Source organism: Rana temporaria, chromosome 3, assembly GCF_905171775.1.
Source record: "Rana temporaria chromosome 3, aRanTem1.1, whole genome shotgun sequence".
Lineage (NCBI taxonomy): Eukaryota > Metazoa > Chordata > Amphibia > Anura > Ranidae > Rana > Rana temporaria.
The window spans coordinates 146517763-146539633 of NC_053491.1; the positions used below are offsets into that span (position 1 = coordinate 146517763).

General features: G+C 44.7%; 1 protein-coding gene across 8 annotated transcripts in view; it reads right to left on the reverse strand.

The window, feature by feature from the left end:
• Positions 1 to 20465, reverse strand: part of CELSR1 (cadherin EGF LAG seven-pass G-type receptor 1) — a 219262-nt gene extending 198797 nt beyond the window's left edge. For all 8 annotated transcript variants that reach the window (XM_040343639.1, XM_040343636.1, XM_040343634.1 and 5 more), the window contains exon 1: positions 17016 to 20465. In XM_040343639.1, the coding sequence (XP_040199573.1) occupies positions 17016 to 20358 (3343 nt within the window). In that variant the 5' untranslated portion in view covers positions 20359 to 20465. The remainder of the gene's footprint in view (positions 1 to 17015) is intronic.
• Between the last annotated feature and the right edge of the window lie 1406 nt (positions 20466 to 21871).

Here is a 21871-nt window from a genome sequence, read left to right on the forward strand (position 1 = left end):
GCGGTTGTGGTGTGTACTAGTCTTAAGAAGAAAGATTTTAAACAATGCTCACAACATTTGCAAACAAGCTTATGCAGAAGTAGATGGGACATCCAGGCAGATGCCTTTTTAGCCTGGATTCACGCATGGGTGCGAGCATATTTGTGGGTTTTTTTGTGAGGGGGGGGGTTGCACATCTTTCAGACTCAAGCATTTTTGACTAGCCGATGGAAAGCTAGTTACTAAGGGAAGGAGGAGACGAGGACAAAAAACTGGAATTATGTCCCACAGGAGGTCTTATACTTTTTCTGCAGTTTGAGCGACAACATATTCCTCCAATGTAAACAGGTAAAATAGAACAACATGGAAACAACATTGAAGCTCTGGAAAAATGCTTTAAATTGTTCAGGTGTGCACAGAGACTTAACGTAGAACTCCTGAATATGACTAATCTTAAAACTACTCCTTTCTCCCAACACCTACCCTGTGGAAGACCAGGGTAGGTGTTGCTCCAGACCAGTCACATGACCAGCTTCCATCTGTCAGCTGTTAACTACTTAAGGGAAGGAGGAGGGAGCGCCAACATGTGACCCATGCCGCTCAGGCAATCCAGTGGTTGTTGAGCGCTCTTGCCCCCCCCCCCCCCCCCCCAACATTGGCTGACACAGGTGAGCTCATGTTAAGAGGACCAGAGCGGCCTGAGAATTGGTAAGTAGTAAAAAATTATATTTTCTAGTATGAGGAGCTCTATATAACCTGCTACCAGGAAAGTTATATTTTTAAAAATTCTCACAAATTAAAAATGTTTTCCCACCACATACTGCAGGGATATGGATACAAATCCTTCATATTAGCAAACTGACTGTACTCCTTTGTAATGAAATAAGATAAAATGGTGTAATGAAATAATGACGCATTCTGATCACATCAAATGATTTTCATTGAGCGTGTTTCTGCCACAACGTCTCTAAGGTCTACATAATTGAGACAAACTAACAATTAGAAAGATCAACAAACACTAAAGCAACAAAAAAAAGCCTTTCCTGCTTCAGAAAGTGAAAAGCTCAACTATCCTGATGTTTCAGCCTTGCAGAAAGGAAACAAAGGTCATTATACACGTTTGTATGGAAAACAAAACAGAAATTCAGCAATTTCACGTGTGAGAGCTGCTACAACTTGCCAAAATTTTAATAAGATAGATGAAGGAAACCATCATAATTCACTGTAGCTTTGATGTGACATTCTGTCTAGTCATGCATAAAGCGGAGGTGCGAAGCGGTCAATTCTTGGAGTCATTCCTGGGTTAAAAGTAGATTATGGAACACTCACATTTCTTCCAAGCTATAGAAACTTGGATTTTCTGGGCATAACTCTTACTAACATTTCAGTTTCCCCCCTTCATTCTTTTACTTGTAAACTTTTATTTACAATTTTTTATTTCTACTAACATTTCACCCTAAAATCTAGCTCAATTACAAAAAAATTGGAAATCAGACTATTATGCCAGCAAATTTTCTCTCATTTAAAGATCATGTCCTTAAGTTCTTTATCCAAAAGTCTGTTTGGGACCTATTAAACGCTAAACTTATATTACAGGCAGCCGTCAACACAGACACAACTTCTTAAGCCTCATACAGATTAAAGATCGATGATTAAAGATTTTTGTCTTGAATAAAAAAAAAAAAAAAATTAAAGCCAACCCCTGACTGGCTGCTTTGGGCAACACAGTGAACGAGTATTAATTGTATAGTGTTATATATATATATATATATATATATATATATACACACATATACACACACACACATATATATATATATATATATATATATATAACACATTTACCTTTTTTTTCAGTTCAGGTAGATAAAATACAACTAAAAGCGCATTTATGTCTGTGGCTGTATATGATAAAAAGGCCAGTTAACTATTGAACTTTACTTTGCCAATAGAACAGCAGTTTGTCAACAAGCATATAAAGCTGCCAGAACTGCCAATGATGCTGAAAAAAAAAAAAAAAACTTACTTTCACTTTACTATCAAGGAATAGAGCAGGGCTCAAAATTTCAAGTCTTGAGCCACTAGCCAGGCCTCAAGGGTTACTAGCCACTAGTTGTCCCACCCAACCCGTACCCTGCCCCTAATTCTCCCGCTAATCACGCCCTCATAAATTATCTTGTAAAATGTTTTATGCACAATTAAGTTGCAAAAATAAATATTAACAACAACTTTATCAGTTCCCCCTCTGCACATCCTCACCTGTGCCCACCATTGCAGCCTCACCTGTCCCCACCATTGCAGCCTCACCGTCCCCACCATTGCAGCCTCACCGTCCCCACCATTGCAGCCTCACCGTCCCCACCATTGCAGCCTCACCGTCCCCACCATTGCAGCCTCACCGTCCCCACCATTGCAGCCTCACCGTCCCCACCATTGCAGCCTCACCGTCCCCACCATTGCAGCCTCACCGTGCCCCCATGGTGGACTCCCCCGTTATCCCAGGTCAGTGAGGACCCCCTGAGTGGATTTTCCAATGAATGGGACACTTGTGTTTGTTTATAGTGGGTAATGACGAGGCCAAGCCTAAGGAGATTAGACAAATCCTTCCCAGACTGCAGAACTCACCCTCCACATCCCATGTATGGGGGCAGACTCCGGGGGGCGCTCCTCTCTGAGTCCTGAGTGTCAGAGACACAACCTGCTCTGCATCTGACAGTCTGACCATTCTTAGAGGAGGAGATTAGAGGGAGAGGAGGGCGACACTGGGAGAGGAGGGCGACACTGGGAGAGGTGGGCGACACTGGGAGAGGAGGAGGGCGACACTGGGAGAAGAGGGCGACACTGGGAGAAGAGGGCGACACTGGGAGAAGAGGGCGACACTGGGAGAAGAGGGCGACACTGGGAGAAGAGGGCGACACTGGGAGAAGAGGGCGACACTGGGAGAAGAGGGCGACACTGGGAGAAGAGGGCGACACTGGGAGAAGAGGGCGACACTGGGAGAAGAGGGCGACACTGGGAGAAGAGGGCGACACTGGGAGAAGAGGGCGACACTGGGAGAAGAGGGCGACACTGGGAGAAGAGGGCGACTCCGCTCTGTAGGGAGGAGACATACAGCTATACACACGGGGGACTACAAGTACCAGGGGGGCTGCTGATTGGTGGCTGCACTTCTATTGTATTTCTCTGATATTCTGATCGCCCTGATGGCAGAGAGCATAAAGGAGGAGGAGAGCTGTAGGATCGCAGAGCGGTAAAGCCCGCTCTTACAACTTGCATTGAAATTTCCTCCGCTCTGCCGACAGCTCCGCCTCCTCCTGACCCCGCGCCTGTGATAAACACACCTCAGCATTGGACTCGCATTCTGTCTATCACAGGCACGGGGTCAGGAGGAGGCGGGGCTCTTGGCAGAGCGGAGGAAATTTCAATGCAAGTTGTAACAGCGGGCTTTACCGCTCTGCGATCCTACAGCTCTCCCCTTTCTTTATGCCATCGGGGCGATCACTGCGAGAACGGCTGGCGATTAACCCCGATCGCCAGTGGTGCTTGCCCCCCCACTCCCAGGCAGCCAGCTCCTCGCCAGACCTCATTTTCCACTCGCAAAATGTGAGTGGAAAATTTGAGGCCTGGAATAGAGCATTGTACCAAAAATTTAAAAATGTATCCACAAAGCTCAAGACAAAACTATATTAGTTAATTTGACAAAAAAACAGAAGCAAAATTTATGTAGATGTGTTGAAGCTTGGAAAGCTGAAATCAGCTGTCTGAGGTCATGTAGGAATTGGGTAATCAGTTAACCGTACACTGTGAGACACTGAAAGGTAGATTGTGGGCTACGTGCTTGTTCTGGTAGCTTTGCCTTGAGGGAACTGCCTGGCTTGCTGGTAGAAACTTGCTGGGTTTAAGGTCACAGGTGAAAGAAGCTAATGGCTGAAGGGATTAATACATGAAAATATCTTGTCAAATATCTTGTCACCTAAATTGCAGGGTGCACACATAGGAGGAGGAGGAGTGCTTTGCTTTTTGCATTCCACAGATTTAGTACTACTACTAAAGATTGTCTTTAGCCCAAAATCTTAACCTGAACTCTTCCTTTACCATGTTAAACGAATCAAAATGATCAATTCCAGACAAGAGAAACCACTTAGTGAGTTACTAGTGCCATACAGAAAAGCCGCTTGGCTGTCAAAGTCAGACAATTCACTCAGGTTTAGCTTAAGCTATAGGCAAGGAGTCTACCATGGGCGTCTATGGGGATAACTGTCCTGCATCACAAGCAGGATCTTCAGCTCCTTTCAGGTGGCCAGGGGGCAGTAAAAACAAGGAGTTAAACCACAATTTACCACCCCCGACTGCACACCTAAAACCTACCACATAGCCTGTAGACACGCAGGTAGATTTCAAGTGGTACTAAAGCTTTGTTTTTTTAAATAACAAACATGTTATACTTACCTCCACTGTGCAGTTAGTTTTACAGAGTGGCCCGGATCGTCCTCTTCTGGGGTCCCACGGCGGCTCTCGTGGCTCATTCCCGCAAGAGCTAACCCCCTCTGGGAAGCACTCTCCCGAGGGGGGTTAGCTTGCGGGCACGCTCCTGTGCCATACAAACGACGTCCATAGCCGCCGATTGTATGACTCGGCCCCGCCCCCCGGAGGCAGCGTTATTAGGTTTGATTGACAGCAGCGGGAGCCAATGGCTGTGCTGCTATCAGCCGAAAAAACCTGGTGAAAGCAACGCAGGATCACGCCCACGGAAATTTGGGGCTCAGGTAAGTAAAACAGGTGGCTCAGGGGTGGCCGGTGACTGCAAGGTGTTTTTTCACCTTAATGCATGAAGGTGAAAACATACAAAGGTTTATAACCACTTTAACACAGCACTGGCTGTCAAACTCACCTATTGTCAAAGTCATTGGGGCACGTACAACTACAAGTCAAACTATTGGCTTGTGGCATAATTTTTTCAATAAAAATGGCTGTTCAGGACAAAAAAAAAAAAGGAAAAACAGCAAAAAGGCAGTTGCCTACTAAATGCATGGAAGAGGCTCCTCGGCCTCCATGTGAAATGGGATTCACAGTGGATCACTTTTCAGAGACATCCTGTGCTGCCATCTTATTCTACATCATCAGGAGCTGGATTTCTGATCCCCTTTAGAAACTGTGTGGAGCCAATGCCTTTTGTGATATCCAATGCACATATTCTAGAAGGCTGTTGGGGCAGCACCAACGTCACTCACGCATAGGTGAGAATAGAGGCGGGGGTGGGGCAATTTAAAGCCCCCACCCAAAAAAAATAATACATTTGATTGTTTTCAAGTATGCATTGAAGAGAGTGTTCCAACGCTACAGAGACTTTTATGCTATAAAGGTCTGTGTTAAAGGGTTAGCGTGTTAAAGGGGGATTAGCGCCCCCCAGTTTACTTACCTGACCCCTCAAAAGTCCTGTGCCGTGAACGCGCTTGCTTCTCGGCCAGGCTTCTCGGCTCATTCATTAGTTGATTGAAAGCAGCCGTTGGCTGGCGCTGCTGTCAATCACATCCAATGATGCAGTGCGCCGGGGCCAAGTGATGCAGCAAGCGGCTATGGCCACCGGCTGTATCACAGGAGTGCACCCGCAAGAACTCATCACCATGGGAGCCAAGACAGCCACCGAGGGACACTAGAAGACGTGGATCAGGGCCACTCTGTGCAAAACGAGCTGCACAGTGGAGGCAAGTAAAACAGGTTTGTTATTTATTAAAAAAAATAAAATAAAAAATCCTTTACATACCCTTTAAAGTATATATAAATCCAATCACTGAATGCATACAAAAGCTTTAGCATGTGAATGTCATTTCAGAAGTTGTTTTTAATATTTTAAAATCTGCAGCTTTAAATTTTAATTATTGCCATGAAGGTCCTTGTCAGACACTTCCTATATTAGGGTGACAACACCGTCCCCGTCAGACCACACTCCCATCTTCTGAAATCAAGCCATATACCTTCGGGTAAAAATATGATTTTAATAAACTGATCAATTTGCAAATCAAGCGAGGTCTCAGATGTTTGTATTTCCCTGAACACATGTACGTAGATTTGTCCAATCTGCAGAGAATCGTGGAATTCAGGAGGATCGCTTTTTCTGGGATTTCTAAATCCCGCTGTTCCCACAGACCTAACATTCAGGCAAAAATTTGGAAAAGTCTGCAGCTCTCAGATTCAATGCTTTGTATGAACAAAACATATGAAGATTATAGAATACAAAACAGCATGATTAATCGTGCTTTGATGCACTTTTGCAGCTTGTTATATTTTATGAATAATCAAAGTAAATGGTGTTGTAGAAGCCGACATTCAGCTCACTGTACTTCTGACTTGTGCTCAACCCACTCAGCTGCAGTGTGAGAACACACACTCGGAGGAGCTTAGAATGTCACAATGACGGCACCATGTGCTTTTTTTTTTACAGTAACTAAAGACAGGAAGAAAAGGCAGCACACTGACTCAGAAGCCGCCAGCTGCATGGTGGAGCCTCCACAGGTGCCCAACACTCTGGGTGTTCTCATGTGACAACGTGACAACCTCCACGCTGCATTTACCACTAAAAGGACACATCCTAATGTAACCAAACTATCCACTCAGCTCACGTGAGAAACAGACAAAATCATCAGGAGAAAAGAATATAGGCTTAAATGTCAACCGTACATTCTTTATGACATTCCTAACTGTAAAAACCATGCTTGCCAGACACTTTAAAACCAATTACAATCAGAAGCAAGCCGTGGTCTATCAGTCATGAACAAGTCTATTCCTTCTTTCATGTTTTGAGTCTAGCTGGCAAGACTTGTCGGGCCTTTAAAAACAAATTAAATGTTATTTGTTGCTGGCAGAAGTACATAGAGCTTCACAAGTACCCCAACATCCACATAGAGTTAGAACATGGACATGCTGCACATGTATTTCTGCTGGGATCTGGAAGTCATTGCTAGAACAAATCACAGGCAGCTGTTATTTTATCACACACATTTTTTTTATGAGATCGATATATATATATATATATCCTGCAACATATCCCTAAAAATGTATATATCGAAGATGTCATATTCCTCCCAATCATCAAATAGACACACTTTAATTGTAAAACTGGAATCTAGAGCATAAAAATCTCAGGACAAAAGATGAGTGCAGCTTAAGGCGTGGGAATTCATACGACTTCTATAAACAAGCAAACAACTCGAATCTATAGGTCTCTTCATTATGAAGTGCAGGCAGTTTTCTTGGGCCAAGTTGCTTTTGCCATATTGGTAGTGCAGGTTAATATTAAAATGTTAATAAACCCAGGGCCCTGCATTCGCTATATCTGGTCTCCCACAGTACACAGAATATGGAAATGCAATTGTTTTAGTAAATATAAACTGCTAAATACCTTTTGGGCTCTTTCACACGGAGCGGATCCGTATTGATCCGCTCCGTTAGCCCGTTTGGCTCAGCGGGGATCCTCTGTTAATCCCCGCTGAGCTGTCGGCTAACAGGGCGGTACCCGCACACTGTGCAGAGACCGCCCTGTCTCTCCTCCGCTCTCCCCTATGGGGAATCGGATGAATACGGATCCGATCCGTTCCGCCAGACAGAAGAAAAATAGGGTTTTCTTCCGTCTGAAAAAGCGGAACTTTGCGGACGTGGATCGTCGCGGACGTTAGCGGATGCATCATCCGCTAACGTCTGCAATCCCATAGGGATACATTACAAGTCCGTAAACGGACTTGTAATAAACGGTCCGTTCGTCCGCCCGTGTGAAAGGGCCCTTTCTCATTAGCAATATATAGCGGTCTTATTTTTTTTTTTTAATCATTCATTTTTATTTGTTTTTCTTAATTCAATAATTGACAGGTACAGTTCACATTGTTGCAAAGTAACATAGTATAGAAAACAGCCACCTTGTACCATGAGGAGAGAGTATACAATTGCTCTTAACACACAAAAAATAAAGAAGAAAAGCTGACTTCCTTCTACTCTTCATCCCAGTGTCTATTCCCATGCACCTTTTTTAAAACGTGAGCCACGGGGAAAGCGCATTGTCATTTTGAGCATACGATTTGCCTGCAGTTCTTGCACCCACGTTGTGATTTTACATATGTGGGGGGGGGTGCCATTCAGAATGAATGGCAGCCCCGTGTTTTTTCTCAGAACACAGCGTTTTCACTGCAGGTGTGGGAATCGCTGCGATTCCCAAAGCCACGTGCATAGGTATGAACCAAGCCTTAGATGTTAGTAGTTTTACTACCATCCAACTATTCACATAGATTCATAAATGGGACATAGAAGGGCTGGAAAGGGAAGCAATCAGCCAAAATGTGTTTAAAAAAAAAAAAAAAAAAAAGAAGGAAGAAGGGCCTTCTACAGTGCCAACCAATATTAACAATTATCTTTCTCAATTTTTATTTTTTTAAGTGGTTGTAAACCCATTTTTTATACTTTATGCTATAGGTAAGCCTATATTACGGCTTACCTGTAGCTACCCTGGATATCTACTGCACAGTTAAGGAGATATCACCCTGTGTCTGCATGTGCCAAAGTGATCGGCACATGCGCACTGAAGCAATGGTATGTCGTGCCGTTGCTTCAGTTAGATGCGCCGTTACCGGAGGCTCCCACGCGCATGCGATACCTGGAAGTAAGCTTCGGGAGAGATGTCCGCGGCGGAGGGGGGGTTGAGGATGGCTATGGGGGCTTCGATCTGAGGCAAGTAATACATAAATGAGCTAGTATGCTATGCATAATAGCTCATTATGCCTTTGTCTTGCAGGTTTTTTTTAAAAAAAAAACACTTTAAAAGAGAGAAAGCAGTCACAGAAGGCCGCCTTGACCATTAGGCATTCAATACCAAAGACCAGAAACCTACAAAACATGATTCAAAAATGAGCTTAACATTTATTGGTTAACATTTTTTGCTCTAAATTTCTTGTACGCAAAACAATATTTTTAATAAAACAAAAAATATGTTAATGTTCTGAGTACGTGTATAAAAAACTGTTAACTACATTTAAAAAGAAGAATCAATAAAAAGGTGTATCACAGAGCTCCTCATACGCACTCTATAGAAATGTGCAGCCAGCAGCTCTGCTTACTTATATACAAATGGGAAACCCTCACCATAAAGAGACATGTGCTGCCAAAAGCTCCCTTTCCCATGAAAAATATGCTCAATTGTGTGAAGAGAAAAAAAAAAATTAAAAAAAATCAGCTTGCCGGCATTGCATTTCGTGATTCACATCGTTTTGACGGATAGGTTTGTAAAGTGATACAGAATTTCCTTATCCAATTATACAAAAGACTAGTTCTAAACGATCTGTCCCAACATGTCAATCGCGGCTCTCACAGAGCTCTTCAGCCTCCTCCAGAAATCTTACAGAAGCTCTGTTTAGTCTGTGTTTGTCCACTGTCTGAAGATAAGGAGCTGGTACTTATGGGGAGAATGGGGTAGGTATGATGTAATCAATACCATGCTAAAAGAATCATTACTGTACTTGCCTTTATGAAAAAAAAAAAAAAATTCCCCCCAATTGCTCAGTTTAAAAAAGAAAAAAAAATATATATATATATAAATATATATATATATATATATATATATATATATATATATATATATATATATATATATATATATATATATATATATATATATATATATATATATATATATATATATATATATATATATAAAAAACACATCAGCTGGACAAACTTACTACACTGCACAATGGACAAACTTACTACACTGCACTTTTACCATTTTAAAACATTAGGGCTACCAGAGACCGAATATCCCATCAAAGTTCCAACTAGTCCAAAATATACTTTCAGATGGATCATGCAAAAATAAAAAAATAACAGATGCTAGACTTATCCTGACTCATTTATAATATTCAGTGCCCTATGCCAGTTTGTTAAGCATTACAAATTGCCACAACGCCATCTGTGCTCTAGACATGATCAACATTTGCATACCGAGTATAGATTTAACAACCATTATAGTTCATAGAAATAGAAATCATTCCAATTCAGGTTCCAAAAGGAAGAATGCTAGTCTTGGACATGCAGGAGACTTTTCCATAAGGCTGGGTTCACATATCTGTGGTGTGGTTTGCAGTCCGGTGTCCTGTGCGTTTCTATTCACCGATTCAGCCCAGGTTCACACTGACAGTGGGATTGAAATCGTACGATCTCATTCCCGCATGTCAGTCCGATTTCGGGGGCGATTTCAGAGACATCTTTGTAGGTTGCTGCACAGATGTATATACAGGAAAAAAAAAAAAAAAAAACGCACCCCGAAGTCGGCGTCCCACCGATTCGGGCGGTGCCATTGCCAATAGCTGCCGATTTAACTTGCCAAATCGCTGCAATGTAAACCTAGGCTCAGATTTGAATTTTTCCCTAAATTCGCATCTGAACGGGACCTAAAAATGCACAGTACTCTTTTCAAAACCACACCACAAACCGCCCCGGACATGTGTGAACCGGCTCCATTGAAAGCCAGGCACACTCACATGTTATGTGAAATGGATGCGGTTAACAATGCATCCAATTCGCATATATGTGAACCCAGCCTAAGGAGGCAAATTTGCTGAACTTTTATTTTGCTGAAAAAATAGCAAATCTGGTTTCACGGAAAGTTTGTAAAAATTTGCCTCCAATTTCACCATAAGTTGCTGCAAGTCCAAAAAAATAAGAAAATCTCTAGAAACAAGTTCTCCTTTCAGGTAGTATGCAGTGATCATGACAGAGCGGTCACTTGGTTTATAAGAGAAGGGTAAGGGTTGCAGTTTGCATTAGTGTTTGGCAAAAATTCAAGACTCCAATTGTGCCCATTTTTCCTGTAGATGCAACGTGTACATGTAAGCAAATAGAAACGCCCATTTTGCTGCGATTGCAGCCGCGTTTAGCCACGTTTACGTCTAAAAGCGGTTAGTTAAGAAACATCATAAGACCCTCCCTAAGCTCAAAAAACTGTATTGTTTAACCATTTCAGCCATTTTGTGAGACCAGAGTGAGCTGAGAGAGCAGCAATGTACTTGTATTTAGCGTATCACTTGCCAAATCACCTGCTACAAGCTGTGAATTGTCCACCTGCCACAAGTTGTGGATTGTCCACCTGCCACAAGTTGTGGATTGTCCACCTGCCACAAGTTGTGGATTGTCCACCTGCCACAAGTTGTGGATTGTCCACCTGCCACAAGTTGTGGATTGTCCACCTGCCACAAGTTGTGGATTGTCCACCTGCCACAAGTTGTGGATTGTCCACAATGCAATGCAAGCAATTAGTGTTTTTTTTTTTTTTTTATGGTTTTTCATCATTTTCCATAATTTTTGAGATTTCTAATGTAAAAAAAAAAATAATAGGTCACCTTTAAAAACGCTTATAAACGAAAATGCGGCAAAAACGCTGGTACCGACCCATTTTTTTGCTTCTGGAAAAACGAGGTTAAACGCAACTGCCTAAAAACGCCAAAAAAACAGACTGTGTGCATGGACACATAGAATAACATTGAATGCATTCAGGGGCAGTTAAAAAAAAAGTGTCCAGTCAGGTGGGGGTGGAGTGTGGACCTATTTATTTTAGAGCAACGGTGTATTCTGTAAGGGAAATGTATCCCATCTCTTTTTCTTTCCTAGGCAGAGATTTACATGTTATACTCTGTCAGCATTGAGATCAAGATTGCGCAAAAGGTTGTACTTGTCATGGGGGGGGGGGGGGGTTACGCGTTACGATCTATTTTTGATTTGATTTAATCTGATTTCACTGATTTTGATTAGGTTTGTAAACATTTAATGTGTACCAGTGCTGTCCCCCCCTATTTATTTATTTTTATATATATATATATATATATATATATATATATATATATATATATATATATATAATCTTTTATTTTATTTTATTTTATTTTTTTTGTTTTTTCCTTCCCAGCCGGTTTCTGTGTTCTGACCGGTAATTGTTGGTCGCATGTTGCGGCCTAGTATTGTATCTGTGTTGCAAAAATTGAATAAAAATAATTTTCCAAAAAAACTGCCTCTGAACATGCGTTTATCAGCGTCTTCTGTGCATGGGGCCTTAACTAAAAAAAAACGAATGGCGTTTAGTTATTTTTCCCATCCATCTATCCTTGACTGAAACAATTCAATTTGACTGATTGGATAGTGAGAGAACCATAGCTCACTGATAAGGTTATATCGGAGCTCTCCACTCAAACCAACAAATTATTTGTTAAATGTATTGGACTGCAATGCAGTAAAACCTGATTGGCCAACACTGTTGCCCCTTCTCCATCTACATGCAGGGAATTCGAGGCAATTTCATATGTAGCTATATTGGATGGGGCATTTTCCATATTTGTTATCCCAGATGTGGACAAATCATTTCCATTGATGGGAGATACTGAACTAAGCTATGCAAATTGTACAACCAGCATTCAATTTAAATTTGAAAAATAAAGCCAACCATACACTGGGGACGATTTACTAATTTTACCAGTTGATATAAATCAAGCCTTTTTACTGCTGATTTATATCAAATCCAGTGGGGCAAGGATCAAGTGCAAGCAGGGCGGTGCAAGGATTTTCATCTAGTTAGGCATCCTCCAGTTAACCGATGAGTGTGCTGGAATGGAGGCCACTCTGTTACCGCCCACATGGGAGGGGAGAAAGCAGCGTGGGATCGATGTGCAGAAATGAAAGGCTATCGTTTCACTTTATCAAGGATACAGGAGGAGGATGGGCTGCGAGAGAAGGTAAAAAAGTTAGTGTGGAGGAAGCAGCTGAAGTTCACTCTGCCAAGCGCTGTGCTGCTTGCCAGGGATCTGCTGTGCTGAGCAGGGCAGCTCCAGCATAAACACTTGAGGGACACTCAGCTTTAGCACCCTCCTTCTGGTGCCCTTAGGCAGCCGCCTTAGCTGGCGCCGGACGTTTTTCTCTCTTGCGTGTGGCCTTATTGCCATCTGGCACGACAAAAAAGTGTATTTAGGACCAAGTGAGACGGGCAAAAAGCTGTTTGCCCAACAGTGACAGCATGTTGTCAGATGCGGTCACAGTTCGGGTATTTATATAGCCCTGGGTGTTATAGATGGGGAGATTCCTCCGATTGCCTGAGGTAGAAAGGCAGGAGGATGACATTGATCTCTGCCTCAGCCAGAGGAAGCTTTGTATTCATAGAATACTAAGCATCACCTGAATGGCTGAAGAGCATCCAGGCAGACTTTAATAACAGCCACTCTACCAAGTATGCACCACCATCAGTGTGTGATATAATAAAAATAAATGCTGAAAATAACTTATGCAAGAGACAATATCCATGATCGCATAACTGGCCAGGTCTCTCCTTTCCTCAGATGCAGCAGGAGGGGCCGAGATCCCCCCGCTGACGTCACTCGGGAGGGGAGGAGGAGAGACCCGGGCCAGTCATGTGATCGCGATCTCGGCTCTTACATGAAGTATTTAAAGGCAAATATATTTAGAAAATCACACACTGAGGGGGACACTACATAAGGAGACAGCACAGGTGGCCCATATAAAATTACAGTTATTTGAGCAGCAGGAGCGGAGGGAGCAGCACTGTCATGAGTTGACAGGCAGGGAGGGAAGGAGGACACAGAGGAGATACAGGACAGCAGGCTGGGGAAGACGGAGGCATTGGGTTAACAAACACTTAAAGTTTCAAGAGTGGGATGGGATCATCCAAAAAGGTATATAGTGGCAGTATTTTAATGTAAAAAGAAGATTTATAAGCTGTGGGACATGTGGACTATTTTCTTATTACTGGGTTTAGTAACACTTTAAGAAATTAAAAAGAAAAAATACAAATTACTGGCTTGTCGTGAAAAAAAAAAAAAATCAAGCAACCTGTGGTTGAAAGAAAGACAATGTATAATCTATGGCTTGCTTAACATCACTCAATGCTAGACCATTAAACTCATGTGGTCTGGAACAGGTTAAATAACATTTATATATGGGTTTTACCAGTTCAGCACACCATGGTTAAACTACTTCTGCAGTTTCATGCCACAATCTTAAGATGGCCATACATTCTACAATTTTATTATTCATTTTTTTTTTGCCTTCAACTATGTAGTGTAATGGTCTGCCTGATTGCATATAAATTGAAAGTGTAAGTTTGACCTCTTATTATATAAATTTGGTCAATCTAAAATAAAAAAAATTTGTATAATGTATGGCCAGCCTAACTGACTACCGACCTAAAATCATAAAAGCAGCAGAAATCAGAAAAAAAAAAAAAAAAAAAAGAAAAAAAGAAAAAAAAAAAAAAAAGAATAGAGCAGAAATCTCTCTAGCTTTGTACACAAGCATTCAGAAGCAGTATTCAGATAGGCAGAGAAGACAACCAACATGGTTAAACACACAAACATACATATGTGTGTGCAGCCCATTGCATTAGGGTGTGCACCCCAAATGGGAAGTGCTCTGTGCTGAGCGGCTTCCTGATCATTCACGAATTTAAGCAAACAGTTTACTACGTTTCAATTATGAATGAATGCCTTGAGTGTGTTCATTTAGAACGGGAAGGGGCTGATTCAGGGTCTGCCTGAGACAAACATGCTATAAGAACAATATAGAAATAACTGGTTTTCTAGTATTTATAAACCCTAAATATGTTTTAAATACGGCTAGTAGGTTTGCTTAAAACCATTATTTACTTTAGATTAAAGTATAACTAAAGGCAAAACTTTGAGGGGTTTTGAAAAGAGTGGAGAGGGATTAGAACACCTGTCAGCCTGTCTGTGTCCCCATTAGAGAGACTCACTCTCACCATTTGTCCCGTTTACCATGATCATTGGGCTCACACCATTGCGAATTTGATGCATCCAATTTGCATGTCAGGAGATTGTGAGCGGCTCTCAATGGAGCCAGTTTACACATCTCCGGAGCAAATTGCACAAGCAATTGTACATCCTTTGGTCCGTTTCAAGTGCGAATTTCAGCCAAAAGTTTGGAAAGAAAATCGGACCTTGAACGATGAACAGGGACAGACCGGACCCCTGCTAAGAGTCGCTCCGTATGGTAGTGTGAACCCAGCCTAAGAGTGAAAGTAAAGGACAATCCCACATTTTAGGTTGTCCACAGAAAATAGAAGAGACATTTTCCAATGGAGACACTAGTTCTGGCAACCTGATGTTCCCTTAATTTGCAGGGTTTCCGCTCATTTCAAGTTTTGGCTATAGGACAGGACGTGAAGGAAAATCTCCCCAATGGGACAAAAATGAAAACTTTACAGGGGTCATTACCCTCTTTTAAACTAACTAAAATGGGGGGGGGGGGGGGTAGTTATGGCTATAGTTTTACTTTAACAACATTTTGCACACCCAGAAGTCATCAGTTTGAGCCTGTCAGACTCTGATAGAGTGTTAGTGATGGCCCCCGATCCTCATCTTCTGGGGTCCCTCAGCGGCTGACTCGGCTCCTCCCAACAACTAACCCCCGTTCTGGGAAGCACTCTCTCAAGGGGATTAGCTTGCGGGTGCGCTCCCGTGATACAGTCGGCGGTCATAGCCGCTGACAGTATCACTCGGGCGCACCGCGTCACTGGTTTGATCGACAGCAGCGGGAGTGGTTGCGCTGCTATCAATCTCCAATGAAGAGCTGGGGGAAACCATCGCAGGGATCACGCCCACAGAGTTTTGTGGCTCAGGTAAGTAAAAACAGGGGGAGGCCCCGAGAGTGCAAGGGGTTTATTCACCTCAATGCATAGGATGCATTAAAGCGGGAGTTCACCCATAAATGTATTTTTACCCTTAGATGGATGCTCATTTAGTCTAGGGGAATCGGCTAGTTGTTTTAAAATCCGAGCAGTACTTACCGTTGTAGAGGGCGATCTTCTCCGCCGCTTCCGGGTATGGGTCTTCGGAACTGGGCGTTCCATCTTGATTGACAGTCTTCCGACAGGCTTCCGACGGTCTCATCCATCGCGTCACGAGTAGCCGAAAGAAGCCGAACGTCGGTGCGGCTCTATACTGCGCCTGCGCACCGACGTTCGGCTACTTTCGGAAAATCGTGACGCGATGGATGTGACCGTCGGAAGCCTTCCGGAAGCCTGTCAATCAAGAAGGAACGCCCAGTCCCGCAGCCCATACCCGGAAGCGGCGGAGAAGATCGCTCTCTAAAAGTACAGCTTCGATTTTAAAAAAAATAGCCGATTCCCCTAGACAAAATGAGCAGGAATCTAAGGGTAAAAAAACACAAAGCTTTACAACCCCTTTAAGGTTTTCTTAGTATGATCTAAAAACATAAATTGTGTATGAATGTCCAATTCTCATATTAAGCTGGATATCAAGATAGAGACGTAATCCATAGCAATCACCTTGGACCTGGATTGCTCATTCCCTGGCAGTTATTGTACACAATTTTTCACATCACATTACACTAGTAGTACGAAAACAGCTAAATACGAAGTTGTAACTACGAGCATAAAAGATTACACACACATATAGGAATGATACTACTTGTTTTAAAAGGATTAAAGGATTTACAATCAAACATTGGCCAAACGTTCAAAAACCCAGATAGCACCAAGAAAAGTGACAATGTTTGCTCAACCATAGGAAACCCTAAGCAGATAAGACTCATGGGTCTATAGAACATACTACAAGTAACACAATCTTTAAAACACTGTAACAGCACTCCATTTACTAAAAGGTTGGTTACCATAATTTAAGCATTGGACAAAAATATAGGTGATCATAGACAAAGGGCACATAACGAAGACATCTACAAAGATAAGATCAGAGCTCTGAAAAGGTTTGGAGCTTTAAGAGACTGTGCTGTGTCACTGGTAACCTCCAGCCTTCCATAAGTGTCCAGACCTCTTCAGGCCAAGCTCTATTGCAGGCACACCTACTTTATCTGCTACACTAGAGAGGATGCTAAACTTTCAGCAACATTCTAATTATAATACATTATCTTTACACCTCATCTTGCCCGTCTCTAAACAACAACATGTGGTTTACACAATAATTATGCGGTTAGCTATAAAATAACTAAATAAAAGAAATTACCTGAAACAGACACTCTCAAGAGAGCTTCCAGAGGTCGGTTGTTGTCCAAGTCTCGGCTTAACTTGAGCTCTCCAGTGGAAGGATTGAGGAGAAGCAGATTCAGCTCATTCCCCTGTTCAAAGCTGTAGTGTAAGGTGTCAGAGACATCAGGATCATAAGCAGGGATTTTCCCAATGACCCCTGACGGAAAACTGTTGGACTTGTTGGTCACGTAGTTGTTGAAAAGGATTTCAAAATCCTGCAGGACTGGATAATTGTCATTCTTGTCCAATAATTTCACATGGACTGTGGCCCTGCTGACCAAGGGGGCTGAGGTGGCCTGGACCACAATGATATATTCTGTTTTCACCTCATAATCCAGATCAACTAATGCAGTTAGGTCACCATTAAAGAGATCCAACTGGAAAACCTCTGGGTTGTTCCCTTCCACAATTTGGTACATTATTTGGGCATTAGTTCCTTCATCAGGATCAGTAGCAGTTATCCTGGCAACAACTGTCCCTACCGGGCTATTCTCCTCCACAAAAATATCCAGCTCATCTTTTTCAAATACTGGAGGGTTGTCATTGATGTCTAGGACAGTCACCTGGATGTCCACAGGAGTTTTCAGTGGTGGGGTTCCCCTGTCCACAGCAAAGGCTTTGAGGTTGTACACATGTACATTTTCTCTATCCAGTCTTCTGTTGGTCCTGATTATGCCAGAGGGTTCAATCTTAAAGTCTCCATCTCCATCGTCCCCTCCCTGGAATGTGTAGGTGACCCAACCATTCAACCCAGAGTCCCTGTCTGTAGCAGATATTTGAAGGACACTAGTGGACTCTGGGACATCTTCAAAGACAACACCCTGATATCTGTCCCTCTGAAACTGAGGCATATTGTCATTGGCATCCAAAACCAGTATCTCCACATAGGTGGTGTCAGACTTCTGCGGAATACCATTGTCCTTAGCAGTGACAGCCAATGAGTAAACTGCCTTGTCTTCATAGTCCAGCTCTACCAAGGATGTAATAGTCCCTGTATCAGGATCTATCTTAAACTGAGGAATGCTGTCTTCCAAAATGTAGGTTATTCTGGAATTCTCTCCTGTGTCCTCATCAGTAGCACTTATGGTGACTATGGAGGTGCCTATGGGCTTGTCTTCACTCACACTCACCGTGTAGTGGCTGCTCTGGAAGACGGGCCTGTGGGTATTAGCATCAGTGACATTGATGAAGACCTGCACAGTGTCAGAGCGGGTGCCATCGGAGGCAGTGACGGTGAGGACATATTGCCTCTCCTGCTTGTAGTCCAGGGGAAGGGCCAAGGTGATGAGCCCCCCTCCACTTTGACTGCTGATGGCAAAACGGTTCCTGGTGTTGCCACTGGTGATCTGGTAAGTCACCACACTGTTGACATCCCTGTCCACAGCGGTCATTGTAAGGACACTGCTCCCCACCGCTGCATCCTCATTCAGCCTCAGCTGGTATACCTTCTCGGTGAAGGTGGGGTTGTTGTCATTGACATCCAGCAAGGTGATGGTGACACTGGCTGAGGAGGTCATCATGGGATCTCCATTGTCTCTGGCCTCCACCCCAAAGGTGAAGAACTCCACGGTCTCCCGGTCCAGCTCAGAGGCCACAGTAATCCAGCCAGTATTGTTGTTGATGATGAAGGGAAAGTTGGGGGGCAGATCGGTCAGGCTGTATTGTATGCGGGCATTTTCCCCAGAGTCAGCATCGTTGGCTTGGATGTGGACCACCGAGTACCCTATGGGGACGTTCTCCAGCACAGTGGCCTGGAATGGGGTGCTGACGAAGATGGGGGCATTGTCATTGACGTCCACCACCTGCACTGACACCATGCCGGTAGTGTTGATGAGAGGGGGTCGGCCGCCGTCCTGGGCTTTGATCCTCAGGTTGTACTCCCTCACCACCTCATAGTCCAGAGGGTAGTTAACTTCAATGTCCCCATTGAAGGTGTGGATGATGAACTGGCCCCTGATGTTGCCGCTGATTATGCCATAGTGAATGTTGGCGTTTGTGCCGGTGTCTCGGTCGGTGGCCTGCACCTTCAAGATCTTGGTGTTGGGTTGGACGTTCTCCAGCACCTGCACCACATATCGCTTCTCAGTGAACTGGGGGTAGTTGTCGTTCTCGTCCTCCACGTTGATGTGGACAGTGGCGGTGGCACTCCGGGGCCCAGGGTCCTTGCCCTGGTCATTGGCCTCCACGATTAGTATGTAGGAGGTGACGGCTTCCCGATCCACCTGGGCCCTGGTCCTCACCACCCCTGACCGAGAGTCTATCTCGAACACGGAACTCTCCCCCCCGTCAGCGTTGACCAGCCGGTAGACCATATTGGCATTGGAGGGGGCATCCCCGTCGGTGGCCCGAATAGTCATCACCTCATAGCCCACCTCTATGTTCTCCCGGATGTTTTCCCTGTACTCCGACTGCTCAAACTGTGGAATGTGGTCGTTGGTGTCGCTGACGGTGACGGTCAGGTAGGTGATGGCCGATCTCCGAGGGGAACCGAAGTCGGTGGCCGTCACCTTAAACACATGGGTATCCTTGGTCTCCCGGTCCAGGGCTTGGCTGGTGGTAACAGTGCCGGTCTCTGAGTCCATGTAGAAGTAATCGTTGGAGCGGCTGTCAAATAAAGCCTCCATGAAGTACTCCAGCCGGCCCGCTTCCCCCGAGTCCTGGTCGGTGGCTTTCACCGAGATCACCCGAGTCCCTGCTGGCTCGTTCTCTGGAACCGAAGCCTGGTAGCTGTGGAGCTGAAACTGGGGGCTGGTGTTCACGTTCCTCCTGAGCCTCCTGGGGCCCCTCTGCTCAGTCCTGACCCGCACTACAAGGCTCCGGGAGCCAACATCATCACCGGCCCCGCACAGCAGGTACAGCGGGGCGATGCAGTGGGATGGTCCCCGCACCTGACAGTCTGATAGTCCCAGCACCGATCCCAACAGATCCCGGCTACGGATCCCGAGCCCCGGAACACAGCCCGACCGATCCCCATACATCACATCCACATCGGGCTCAGCCGGCCAGGTAGGGCTCTTCCTCCGGTACTTAAAGTAGCAATCTGCTCCGTGTCTGTCCACCTCCGTCCTCATCCACACCGACACCGTCCGGGACCGGAGCTGGAGGAACACCGGATCGCCCGACCTCCGATCACAGCCAGTCCTGCTCTGTAGACGGAGCTCCCCGCTCTCTGTCCGCTCCACATCCCCGATCGGAGAAGGACCTCTCCAACCGTACGTCCACTCCGATCCTCCGTACACCTTCACTGTCCTCCCGCCGACCGGCAGGACCCCCAGAAGCAAACTCAGCCACCAACATAGAGCCCACATCTCCGCCTCCATCACTGAACCCTCAGCGCGGGCTGGGGGGCGGCATCCCGGCAACACCGAACTCTCCTCCGCCACCCGCAACTTCACTCAACTCACTCCAAAATGGCTTCAACACCCCCCACCCCCCTCTCACCCTCATCATAGACCCGCCCACCTCATTAACATAAACCTGCTCTCTGTCCGACACCCTGCTGGGAGCTTCCCACACTCCCCTCTTTACCGAGCCGGGGAGGAGCGCGCCACTCACACCGACCCTCATACAACACCTTTATCCCGCCCGGACACCGCTCCTCACACGTTACACAAGCTCCAGTCACTGTTACCTGTACACCGCCTGACTATCTTCCCCGTATATACTGCATGGACACCCCTCCTCATATACCACTTACGTACCCCCCCACACCTCTCCTCACACTGTGCCCGGTCACTGCTACCCCTGCAGCGTGTACACCGCCCGGACATTGTTCCCATCCCTGTATATATCGCCTGGGCGCCGCTCCTCACAAGACCCCCCCTCACTACTCCCCTCTACACATAGTATATATACTTCTCACACCGTGTCCTCAGCCCGCCACCTGTCCGGTCACCTCTCCTCAGTCTGCCTTCTGTAGCCCTGCCTGGAAGAATACTCGAAGTCCGTGTTTGTATGGTTTTTATTCAGCCGGTTGGGTGCAGTAGCACAGTGGGGAGCCTTCTGAGCTCTTCATGGGTACCTCGGCAAATTAAAATTGCCCAAACTTGGGCAGAAGCCCTCTTTTTTATGTTACTCTTGTGGGTCAGGGGTTATTATGGGGCATTACAACCTGGGGAACCTTCCAACTCATGATGTCATTGGGTGATAAAGAGGACATGGGGAGCCTGAGGATGTCCTTGTTTGCCCCTCTAACTGACCCTCACCCACATTGTGGGCAGGTTGGTTGTATGATGGAGAGAAATATTGGTATACTAGTCAGTCCCGGTGTGCACAGGGCTACTTGGTTTTGCTTGGTAAACCTAAATCTTCTTTAACGTTGGGTGTCCTACATGTGTGGATGTTACTGCAATATGTTTATTATTATTATTATTACTATTATTATTATTATTATTAATTATTTATTTATTGAATTGTAGAATAGGGTGCCTCATAATTGTGTATCATCTTAAAGGGTCCCTTGAATGACAAAAGGTTGAGAAACACTGGTGTAGGAATAATTCAAAGTGCCAGTTTTTCCTTTTTCTGACAGTAGTATCCTATACAACAGATTTTACTTCCTGTCCTGTAGGTGCAACAGGAAGTGAGACAAAATCTCCTCTTGGATGGTTGTCACTGGAACAGATCTCCCCTTTACAGGAATCTCTCACAATGTTCTAGGAGAAACCATCCTGTGCCTGATATACATGTACTGCCTGTACACTGCCCCGGAAGCATGTGTCCTGCCTGTACACTGCCCCGGAAGCATGTGTCCTGCCTGTACACTGCCCCGGATGCATGTGTCCTGCCTGTACACTGCCCCGGAAGCATGTGTCCTGCCTGTACACTGCCCCG